Source organism: Erythrolamprus reginae, chromosome 10 (assembly GCF_031021105.1).
Source record: "Erythrolamprus reginae isolate rEryReg1 chromosome 10, rEryReg1.hap1, whole genome shotgun sequence".
In the NCBI taxonomy this organism is placed as follows: Eukaryota; Metazoa; Chordata; class Lepidosauria; order Squamata; family Dipsadidae; genus Erythrolamprus; species Erythrolamprus reginae.
This window is the reverse complement of record NC_091959.1, coordinates 4,103,245-4,115,244: the sequence shown is the minus strand read 5'-3', so window position 1 is coordinate 4,115,244 and position 12,000 is coordinate 4,103,245. Positions and strand designations below refer to the sequence as shown.

General features: G+C 42.9%; 1 protein-coding gene across 2 annotated transcripts; it reads left to right on the top strand.

Moving 5' to 3' along the window:
• Positions 1–579: 579 nt before the first annotated feature.
• Positions 580–11,968, top strand: NEIL1 (nei like DNA glycosylase 1). Of its 2 annotated transcripts, XM_070762689.1 has the most exons (10): positions 580–762; positions 2,704–3,135; positions 5,467–5,586; positions 5,900–5,963; positions 6,719–6,818; positions 7,267–7,394; positions 8,237–8,264; positions 9,013–9,068; positions 10,192–10,438; positions 11,247–11,968. In XM_070762689.1, the coding sequence occupies exons 2-10, from the start codon at positions 2,705–2,707 to the stop codon at positions 11,291–11,293; spliced, it is 1,221 nt and encodes a 406-aa protein (XP_070618790.1). In that variant the 5' UTR covers positions 580–762; position 2,704; the 3' UTR covers positions 11,294–11,968. The 2 variants fall into 2 exon arrangements, with proteins under 2 accessions (XP_070618790.1, XP_070618791.1); XM_070762690.1 differs by lacking the exons at positions 6,719–6,818; positions 7,267–7,394 and having other exon boundaries at positions 617–762.
• Positions 11,969–12,000: the final 32 nt, after the last annotated feature.

Sequence of the window (12,000 nt, the reverse complement as noted above, 5' to 3'; positions counted from 1 at the left end):
CTGTCATCTGGCGGGACCCATAGGAAGAGCCTTCTCTGTGGCGGCCCCGTCCTTCTGGAATCAACTGCCCCCGGAGATTAGAACCGCCCCCATCCTCCTTACCTTTCGCAAGCTGTTGAAAAACCCACCTATGTCGCCAGGCATGGAGATGATTGATATACCCCTTAGCTATCACGGTTTGTGTATGCTTTGATTGGTTTGTGTGACTATTTTAATGATAAGGGTTTTAAATTGTTTTTTAAGTATTGGATTTGTATGCTGTTTATGATTGTTGTGAGCCGCTCTGAGTCTCTGGAGAGGGGTGGCATACAAATTAATAAATTTATTATTATTATTATTATTATTATTATTATTATTAAATAAATAAATAAATACATTAATTAAATAAATAAAAATTGCCAAATCCACGTGAGAAGGTTGCTGTCTGGTGCCTCGCCTCCCCTTGTTGCAAGAACTTACATCTCCGCCTATTATACAAAAAGATGCCCAAGGCTGCACTACTGTTCTTATCTGAGAAGCCTGGGTGATTTCCTTAGAAACTACGACTCCCAAGATGCTCGGGGGTTCCTCTCAGCCAATGGGAGCAAAGGGGGCGTTTCCCCCGCATTAACCCTTCGCTGGCACGGTAGTAGTCAAAGCGTGGCTTTTGGGCCGCTGCAAAAGCGACCGGTTGAAGCAGTAGGCAGTCTGTGGCTAGGAGCGCTGCGTGGTGTCCTTTCTCCGACCTTTTGACTTTTGCCAGTCCCACCTTTTGGGCTTCAGGTGAGTTACACCTACAGAGAGGTAGATTTGGGAAGAAGGAAGAAGCTAGCTGTATTGTAGCTGTTTTAGCTCCCAATTTTAGCCTTGAATTTAAGTTTTTAGCCTAGAACTGAAGTTTTAAGTTAGTTTGCTCATAGAACTCTTTCCTGCTTTTTAAAAATTGCACATGTTTTATTTGTGCCAGTTCGGTTTATTAATACTGAGTAATAAAACAAAAATATTATTTAGTAGAACATTGATGTCCTGTATTATGTAAAGGTAATAATAGAAAATGCATGCGTTACGAACAGAACTAAAATTAAGTATCATGAAAAACTAGTTTTTTTAAAATTAAAATACTTGTCCTGAAAAAACCCTCTGTATTTCAATCAGAAATTTATAACGAGCAGGACATTGCTTTACATATTTCCAAATTATCTTCAATAGCTGGGAAATGTTTTTGATTTTGCAGAGATGCAGGCTGGGGGGGCTTGGGGGGGAGTGGGATATTTTCAGGGGCCTTCAAAGCAGGTTGGATGAGAAAGAAATGGGAGGACTATCACCCTTCTTCATTTTCAAGACTTGAAAGCAATACGGTAAAAACAAAATTACATAACAATTAAATAATGACTCATTTCCACCTGTCTGTTGGTTCTTTTACCTTGTTACTGTGTTTTACTGTGACTTTACCAACCACGTCTGCTGGATGTTCGTTTGTTTGTTCCAAGCATCTACTACTCTTTCAGTCAAATCATATTTTCTCACCTTGCTTCTGATCTTTCCCCCAACTAACCTCAGATTGTGCCCTCTTGTTCTTGTGTTCACTTTCCTATTAAAAACACTTCCCTCCTAACCTTATTTAACCCTTTAAACATACTTAAATGTTTCGATCATGTCCCCCCCTTTCCCTTCTGTCCTCCAGAATATACAGATTGAGTTCATGAAGTCTTTCATAAAACTTATCAGGCAAGACTTAATGAACTCAGTCTCTATTTTGGTTCAGGAGGGATCATTATTTTTTAATAGGAAAGTGAACACAAGAACAAGGGGGCACAATCTGAGATTAGTTGGGAGAAAGATCAAAAGCAACGTGAGAAAATATTATTTGACTGAAAGAGCGGTAGATGCTTGGAACAAACTTCCAGCAGACGTGATTGGTCAATCCACAGGAACTGAATTTAAACATGCCTGGAATAAACATAGATCCATCCTAAGATAAAATACAGGAAATAGTATAAGGGCAGACTAGATGGACCAGGAGGTCTTTCTATGTTTCTAATATGTTGGTTATGACCTATAAAGCCCTTCATGGCATCGGACCAGAATATCTCCGAGACCGCCTTCTGCTGCACGAATCCCAGCGACCGATTAGGTCCCACAGAGTCGGCCTTCTCCGGGTCCCGTCAACTAAACAATGTCGGTTGGCGGGCCCCAGGGGAAGAGCCTTCTCTGTGGCGGCCCCGACTCTCTGGAACCAGCTCCCCCCAGAGATTAGAACTGCCCCTACCCTCCTTGCCTTTCGTAAACTCCTCAAAACCCACCTTTGTCATCAGGCATGGGGGAACTGAGATATCTCCCCCGGGCCTATATAATTTATGTATGGTATGTTTGTAGGTATGTCTGCTTAAAAATGGGGTTTTCTTCACTATTTTAAATTTTAAATTGTAAATTATTAGATTTGTTATGAATTGTTTTATTATGTTGTGAGCCGCCCCGAGTCTACGGAAAGGGGCGGCATACAAATAAATAAGTAAGTAAGTAAGTAAGTAAGTAAGTAAGTAAGTAAGTAAGTAAGTAAATAAATAATTTTCATTATTTTGCATCATCTCATTAACTTCAATTTTCTTTACAGTTTCTCTCTTCTAGCCAATGGTAGAATTTGTCCCACGTTTTGTAATACTCCTCCCCTATGTTTCTACCTGCCTTTGAGTCTATTTATTCTTTTCCCCTTGATTTTTCTAGGATGCCGGAGGGCCCAGAGCTCTTTCTAGCCTCCCGATACATCAACGCCGAATGTGCAGGAATTACGTTCACAGGGAAGGTAGAGAAGTCCGAAGTCAGCAAGAATCCAGAAGTGCCTTTCGAGAGCGATGGATACCTGATCTCGGCTGCCTCCCGGGGCAAAGAACTGAAGCTAACACTGACCCCGCTCAAACAGGAGGGCTTGGAAAAGCGCCCTATGGATCTGGTCTTCCGTTTCGGCATGAGCGGGAATTTCAAACTGGTCCCAATTTCCGACATGCCCAAACACGCTCACCTGCGTTTCTATACCCAAGAGAAAGCACCACGAGTTCTCTGCTATGTGGACGTCCGGCGTTTTGGCAAGTGGGAAGTGGACGGCACCTGGCAAGCAGAACGAGGGCCTTGCGTGATGCTGGAGTATGAACGATTTAGGTGAGGGGCTGCCTCTTCGACCCATTTGCCCCCTTACCCAAGACCTGGTTTTTTAAAAAAATTAGAGAATATATAGTACAAAATAGTAAACATCGGTCAACCAATGTCAAATGAAAAGAACAACACATAAGAAAACAAAACAGAAAAGTAGAAAAAATAAAAAGAGTAACAAACATTAGAGAGATACCATGCTTTCTCTTTCCATTCTTATTATATTTTGTGAATGAACAGTTTAATAATCAATTAGCAGTTTCCCAGATTAAAGTTTTTCATGCTCTTCCGACAGGTTAGGTCAATGTTTCCTAAGAACTAAAGAGAATAACAAAAGTATACAGATTGTTTGTTTGTTTATTTGTTTATTTGTTTATTTATTTTATTTTATTTTATTTATTTAATTTATCTATCTATCTATTTATCTATCTATTTATTTATTTATTTATTAGATTTGTATGCCGCCCCCTCTCCGTAGACTCGGGGCAGCTAACAGCAATAATAAAACAGCAAATGATAATACTTTTCAGTTCTAGAGCTATCGTCATGTATATTTCAACTCCTCGATAGCCTTGGAATTAAAAATGAGGGATTTTCCTTTTCATTAATCTGCATAGCAGGAAGGAAATCTATTTTGGTGGGGATAGGTTTTTTTTTTATTGAATGAAAACACATATATCATAGTCAATCATATCTGAAAACACATAAATATATCAAGTTTTCTAAACCTAGGATTGTAAATCTAGTTGTGTAGGGCATTCTGTTGCGAGTGGAGGGCTCTTCTAGTAAAGTATCTCTGGACATTTTCTAGAGTGTTTATGTCCGAAATGTGGTGTGGGCTCCAGACAGATGAGCTGTATTCAAGGATTGGTCTGGAAAAAGTTTTGTATGCTCTGGTTAGAGTTTAATAAATTAAATTCATTTTATTTCTTTACTGATGAAAGTAACTAACCAAATTTGAAATTGTTGCATATTGATTCAGAAATGGGTTATGATCTGCGTATGTTCATGTGTTTTCTTTTTATTATATTGGAAAATTTAAATAAAGTTTTTTTTTTTAAAAAGAGATTACCGGAGCAGAATTTACATAGGATTAGGTGAACAACTCTTGAAGCCTTTTTGGCGGTGTTGTTGCAGTGGACTTCGGCACTTAGGTCATTGGATAGGAGTATTCCAAGGTCTTTTACGGAGTGAGGGCTGTCTGCAAGGTCTTGTTTATTCAGCTTGTATTTGGTGTCCTGATTCTTTTCGCCAAAGTGTAGGACTGAGCATTTGTTGGTTGAGATTTGGAGCAGTCAAGTTTGGAGCGGTTTACTTTAAGTTTGTCTCTGTTGTGTGCTCGTGTGTTGTTGTGGTTGAAGCTGAAGCAGTCGTTGACAGGAAGGACGTTGCAGCAGATACTGGGCAGCTCTTGAAAGTTTGTGCTTTTTAGTCAAATGAGTCAGAAAAGGTATTTCCCAGAATGTTTTGTTTTGCTAGCGTTGACTAAGCTGTCCTACAGTGTTCTGTCTGGGTCACTCCAGAAGCCAATACCAACCCAAAAAGAGAAGCCAGACACACTGGTAAAAGGCAAAGGCAGTTTTATAAAATTCAAGAAAAACACAGGTAACAGAAAATGTCCTTACAAACAGGAAAACGCTGTATCTTCAGATATATTCACGAAGGCCAAAAGTCCATGCAGCAATACAGAATTCTTGCTGCCAAGCCGAGGCTGTAGATAGCAGACCGACACCTCCCACGGGTCTTCCAAAGCTGCTGGGCCACAAGCCAGGAACAGAGACGCCGAGAAACAAGACAGGATAACGCCACGCCAAGCTGATAACACTCCACATGGCTTCAAGGCCTTGTCTGCCTTTTAAACCCTGCTGATGAGGACCACGCCCAAACCCAGCTGTTTCTACTTCAATGGTGATAATATCTCTTTAACTGCTCCTTTCGTTGCTCTGAACGTCGCTGTCTCATGTCAATGACAGCTTGTGCGTCATCACCTAATGACTCCAAGCTACTGGCTGGGGAGAGCCCCCCCCCCCCCGGGGCTCTCATGCTGTTCTCCTTCATCCCATTCCTGATTTTCCTCTCCCCCATCCGACTGTTCAGCCCCCTCCTCTGCGCTGTCATCCTCCTCCGGGCATGGAGCCAGCAGAGACACAGCTGGTCTCTGAGCAGCCTCAGGCTGAATCACAACATACAGCACCTTTGATCTCTGGATTGTATCATCTCTTCTCTCAATTCCTGCTTCCTGGCTTTTTCATGCCTTCCTCCAAGGGCATCATCTCTCAATTCCTTTGCACAATCCCCCAAAAATTCCGCCGGATAATAAACTTGTGACTTGCTTTCCAGGGACCACGTCCTGAGAAATCTCCCCGACAAGGCCTTCGATAAGCCCATCTGTGAGGCTCTGCTCAACCAGAAGTTTTTCAATGGAGTCGGCAACTATCTCCGGGCTGAAATTCTTTATCGGTGAGTCTGTGAATTATTATTTATTTTTTATTATTAGTAGTATTTATTAGATTTCTATGCCGCCCTTCTTGAGGCGACTCAGGGTGGTGTACAACATTAAATACAAGAATATGTAAGAAATCTAAATAACTATAAAAGATTATAGAAATTTACTATAAAATATTTAAAAACTCTATATACCATCATACACATTCATCCAATTCAATCAAACTTGCAAGACGGACCCTTTGAGGTAGTCCAGACAGGAAGCGTCCATCATGATTGTTAACATCCTCCAATCATTTATCCAGTTTTTCCCCCTGATTTCTTCTAGATCAAAAATCGCTCCCTTTGAGAAGGCACGGACCGTTCTGGAAGATCTGCAGAAGGGGCTCCAGGTAAGAAGCCCAAAGGAGGATAGAATGGTGCCATGTCAAGATCTTAGCCAGTTGAAGGTGCCACACAAGAGTAGGCCAAGTTGGCTCTTCTATGACATGTGGACTTCAACTCCCAGAATTCCTGAGCTAGCATGATGGGGTCAGGAATTCTGGGAGTTGAAGTCCACAAGTCATAGAAGAGCCAACTTTTCCAGCCTCTGTAGCCAGAGCGAATCAGCATGGCCGTTAAGCAAATTCATATAATATTTTGATTGACTTTGCTTGTTGGGACGCTGGTGGAGAAGGTCCCAAGTGGTGATCCTGAGAGGCAGCGTATGCCAATTGCGTACAATGCAATGACAGTCAAATGTCTATGAAGATGGTGTGCCGGTCATAAGTCATAAGTCACTTTTTTTCAGCCCCGTTGTAACTTTGAGCAACCGTTAAACCAATGGTCGCAAATCAAGGGCTACCTGTACACAATTTCATCTGAAAAAAGAAGGTGTAGAGCAGTGATGGCAAACCTTGTTTCCCTTGGGTGCTAAAAGCGCCTGCACAAGTGCCCACATCCATAATTTAATGTCTGGAGAGGTTGAAAATTGCCTCTACTGCCCCGCCAGAGGCCCTCTGAAGGCCAGAAACAGCCTATTTCCCAACTTCTGGTGGGCCTGGTAGGCCCGTTTTCCACCCTCTGCAGGCTCCAGAGACTTCCCTAGAGCCTGGAGAGGACAAAAACACCCTCCATCACCCCCCGACTTCTTATCTCCACGTTTCAGGTTTCTGGGGCAACCTTGAGCAAGAAAGTGAAATTGAAGCGAGAGAACCCCGATGTGTTGGAGGTCTGTCACTTGTTGCCCATGGAGGCTGTGAATCTAGGTAAGCGCCTGGTCAGGCCCCCAAAGAACATCCCGTTGGAGATGGGTGAGTCTTTATGGCTGTTAGAGGTAGCATTTGTTAGTACTATGTCCATAATTGTTTGAGTTTGGCAATATATAAACAAACTATCCATGTATGTTTGGATGAATTGTGGCACTATGGCTTTAAGAGTTAGTGCTGCAATTAGCCATAAGAGGGAGCCAGAGGCATCTCTCTCTCTCTCTCTCTCTCTCTCTCTCTCTCTCTCTCTCTCTCTCTGTGTTTCGATTCTCTGCACAGACTCAGGTGTGTTTAGCTCCCATTGGCTGACTCAGTTGCTATGCCTATTCATTGGCTGACCTTTTTACCATGAGCTCTCCCACCTCATGAATATTTTTTAACGGTCACTAAACAAGCTCTCGCAAGGTGAGGCTACCTAAATTGACCAGCTGGGCTTCTCTTCCCCCAGGAGGTGGCAAGGGATATGACCCCACCAACCAAGAGGATGCTGAAGTCTTTCTAGAGTGGGTCCAGTGTTACTCTGTTCCCGGCATGAAATCCCTGCGTGACGCTAACGGGAGGACCATCTGGTTTCAGGTGACGATGGATCCATCCACCCCATCTCCCATTCCGCCCTCTGACTTTGGCTGGTTTGAAGGCTGCACCCAGTGAAGGGCTGCAAATTTTTTTACTACCACACTGCAGGCGTGGCTTATTTTGTTGGGTGTGGCTTGCCTGCCATGTGACCAGGTAGGGAGTGGCTTGACGATCACGTGACTGTGGGATGGCTTAAAGGTCATGTGACTGGCTTAAAGGTGGCCAACGTGACGTCACCCGCGTTGAGGGTTACGGTTTATTTATTCATTATTTAATGCCGCCCTTCTCCTTAGACTCAGGGCGGTTTACAACATGTTAGCAACAGCACTTTTTAACAGAGCTAGGCTATTGCCCCCACAATCCGGGTTTTCATTTTACCCACTTCGGAAGGATGGAAGGCTGAGTCTTGAGTCTTGAGCCCCTACCCCCTGGAGGCCCTCTAGAGTCCGAAAATGGGCTGTTTCTCAACTTCTGGTGGGCCCAGTAGGCTCGTGTTTCACCCTCCCCAGGCTCCAAAGGCTTCCCTAGAGCCGGGGGAAGCCAAAAACGCCCTCTCAGAGTCTCTGTGTGAGCCAAAAATTAGCTGGGCAGCACACACATGCACATTGGAGCTGAGCTAGGGCAATAGCAGATATGTCTCCACATGCCACCTGTGGTACCAGTGCCATAGATTCACCATCACTGCCCTAAGCTAACGGCTTTAGCATGTTGTATGATACATTGAGTTTTCGCTAGAGTTCTGTGTTCCTTTCAAGAACAACTGCCTGTACTTAGGTATAGCAAACCTGGCCTTACTCTACTCGTTATTATTATTATTATTATTATTTTAATCTTCCATATAGGGGGACCCTGGACCTTTGGCTCCAAAAGGTGAGCTTCATTTTCTATATATATACAGGAGTTTGAGGAAAACCGAAAATGAGAAAGTTTTTCTCCCATGCCTCCTTAAATCACTATACAGCCAGCCTGTAGATTAGTATAAAAAATATTTGCTAGGATCTTAGCCTCAAGCAATTTCTAACTGTAGACAGAAGATCTCGGATTGGACTGCTGGCTTTCCTGGTTAAAGGATTGGGAGATTAAATTTTTCAATTGGAAAACAGAAAAACTAAAATGAAAAATATGGCTCTGACTAAAACAGGGGTCCCCAAACTTGGCAGCTTTAAGTCCACAAGTCTTAAACTGAAGTCCACAAGTCTTAAAGGTGCCAAGTTTGAAGACATCTGGACTAGAAGTCACTCTCTGTTCCTGTATCGTAGAACATAGCTTAGTTAACTTTATTTGTTAGCCCCTGGTCATGTCAAAGTGCAGAGTTCCAGACACAAATTATTACTAAAACTCTTATTTAAAAAAACAGTTTAAAATGGAATGGGGTGAATATGATTTTAAAATGAAATTGGAATGAAATAGGATTTAAAATTAAAATGGAATGAAATACAGTGTAAAATGAAAGTTGAATAAAATACAATCATTTAATATATAGATAAATAAAATACCATACAATTAACTATAATCAGTCCCACACGTGCTGGTTCATAGAACATAGAATGATATGATAGTTAATCAAGAAATGAAGGTGGCACATCTAATTATGTGTGTATGATGTTCTTAATCCCAGAGGGGAAATCTCGGAAAAAGAAGATACAGTCTAAACCAGCCATGCAGACTTCAAAGGTAAGATTTCTATGATTTCTTTCTCCCTATTGGGGAGAAATAATCATAATAATTATAATAATAACAATAACAAACATAATCATAATATAATAAAGAAGAGGGAGATTGTGATCCCGCTGTATAGAGCGCTGGTGAGACCCCATTTGGAATCCTGTGTTCAGTTCTGGAGACCTCACCTACAAAAAGATATTGATCAAATTAAACGGGTCCAAAGACGGGCTACAAGAATGGTGGAAGGTCTTAAGCATAAAACTTATCAGGAAAGACTCCATGAACTCAATCTTTATAGTCTGGAGGACAGAAGGGAAAGGGGGGACATGATCGAAACATTTAAATATGTTAAAGGGTTAAATAAGGTTCAGGAGGGAAGTGTTTTTAATAGGAAAGTGAACACAAGGACAAGGGGACACAATCTGAGGCTAATTGGGGAAAAGATCAGAAGCAACGTGAAAAAATATTATTTTACTGAAAGATACTTGGAACAAACTCCCAGCAGACGTGATTGGTAAATCCACAGTAACTGAATTTTAAAATGCCTGGGATAAACATATATCCATCCTAAGTTAGAATAGAGGAAATAGTATAAGGGCAAACTAGATGGATCATGAGGTCTTCTTCTGCCATCAATCTTCTAAGTTTCTAATAATAATTTTCATTATTTTGCATTGTCTCATTAACTTAAATTTTCTTTACATTTTCTCTCTTCCAGCCAATTGTAGAATTTGTCCCACGTTTTGTAATAGAAACATAGAAACATAGAAGTCTGACGGCAGAAAAAGACCTCATGGTCCATCTAGTCTGCCCTTATACTATTTCCTGTATTTTATCTTATAATGGATCTATGTTTATCCCAGGCATGTTTACATTCAGTTACTGTGGATTTACCAACCACGTCTGCTGGAAGTTTGTTCCAAGGATCTACTACTCTTTCAGTAAAATACTCCTTCCCTTTTAACTCCTTGTTAACATATCCATCTCTGCACAGTCAGGGATTTTTTAAAACGATCGTTCCCTCTTTAGGGATGTCTTCGTTTTTCCAGTATTGTGCCAGGGCCATTCTCGCACCTCGGGGGTTTAAATCCCCCTCATTCAAGGGGTGGGTTGTCTTTGTCCATCTCCGCAGGCCCCCAAGCCAAGGAGAAACTCCAACAGCAGCCCTGCTCACAAAGAAGCTAAGGGAAGAAAGAAACGTAGACCAGAGAATGGAGTTACTCAAGAAAAGGAGGAGGATGCTGTGGTCGAGAGAGCCAGGGGACCAAAGACCAGATCTCAGAAATCATATCCTGATTTAGAAGAGTCTTTGGGGCTAAGTTCTCCAGCTCCGGCACGGAAGAGGAGAACACCAGCTCCGAAAAAACAGAGTGAGAAAGGTAATGACGTGAACCTCCAGCAGCTGAATCAGGAGGAGGATGGGAGTCAGGGGCAAGGTAGCATCAAGGCAACCTGAGAGCTCCGAGGGGAGAAGAGGGAATGGATCTGGCAGAGAGGGGGGGGGGAGAGAGAGGGAGGGAGAGAGAAAGAGAGGGAGAGAAAAAGAGAGGGGGATGGAGGGAGAGAGGGAGGGGAGAGAGAGAGAAAGAGAGGGAGAGAGAAAGAGAGGGAGAGAGAGGGGGAGAGAAAAGGAGATGGGGATGGAGGGAGAGAGAGAGAGAAAGGGGGAGAGAGAAAGAGAGGGAGAGAAAAAGGGGGATGGAGGGAGAGAGGGAGGGAGGGGAGAAAGAGAGGGAGAGAGGGAGAGAAAAAGAGAGGGGGATGGAGGGAGGGAGAGAGGGAGGGGAGAGAGAGAGGGAGGGAGGGAGAGAAAAAGAGGGGGATGGAGGGAGAGAGAGAGGGAGAGAGAAAAAGAGGGGGATGGAGGGAGAGAGCGAGGGGAGAGAGAGAGGGGAGAGAAAAAGAGGGAAGGGGAGAGAGGGGGGATGGAGGGAGAGAGAAAGAGAGGGAAAGGAGGGAGGGAGGGGGAGGAGAGAGGCTGACCCTGGACCATCCATCAGACCTCAAGATGGAGAGTCAACAGCCCCTAGGTCTGATGAGGAAGGGGACATTTTCGGTAGCCCCATAAATCCCAGATAGATTACCTGCTCCCACCCACCTTTCCAAACACGGCAAACCCTCTGAAGTTTTAATTTAATTTCATATAAAGTAAATCATCTGACTGTTATTAATTTTCCCCCCTTTTAGCGAAGGCATCGGCCCTCTCGAGACCCAAACGGGTGAAGGCTTCCTAACCCTTCTCAACGCAGAACGGATCTTTGCGAGAGCTCCGGGTAAGACCTTCAGGCTCCAACGGAGGAGATCCATGCAGCTTTTGGGACCCAAGGTCACCGACTGAAGAACCCTCGTGAGCTTCGGTCCTGCTTCGACGGAGGAGACGAATGCCTCTTTTGATTCGAGATTACCAATTGAAGAACGTTCCGATTACCGGTTGACGTTCTGCCCTCCGCGAACTTCAGGCAGGACGTCACGCTCCAACAAAATGCAGAGATTTTGATCCGTCAGATTGTCAGCTGAGAACAACATGAGACCATTTTTTCCTGCTTCCTCATTTACCAACTTTGAAACTTAGCAGTTACACAGATTTATTGGATATTACTTAGGCGGTTTTTAAAAACCTGCACCTGGGCGGAAATACCTTTGGTTTCACATCATTCTGGCAAGTGGAGCCGAAAGAAGTCCGGTAATTTGAATAGTTGCCGCCTCTCAAACTTCTTATTATAGAAAGAAAACCACCATAGCACAGGGGACTTTTTCAACAAAAGTTCTGGATAGCAAATGGATGAGATTTAATCTCCAACAATTAATCACATGTTTTGCCTTCCTTTTATAGCAATATATTTGCGTATCTTTTTTTTTTTTAAAACCCAACTTTTTATATACTAATAAAAAAATATCCTGCTTTAAAAGTTGCTTAGATCATTGAAACAATGACCCCCCT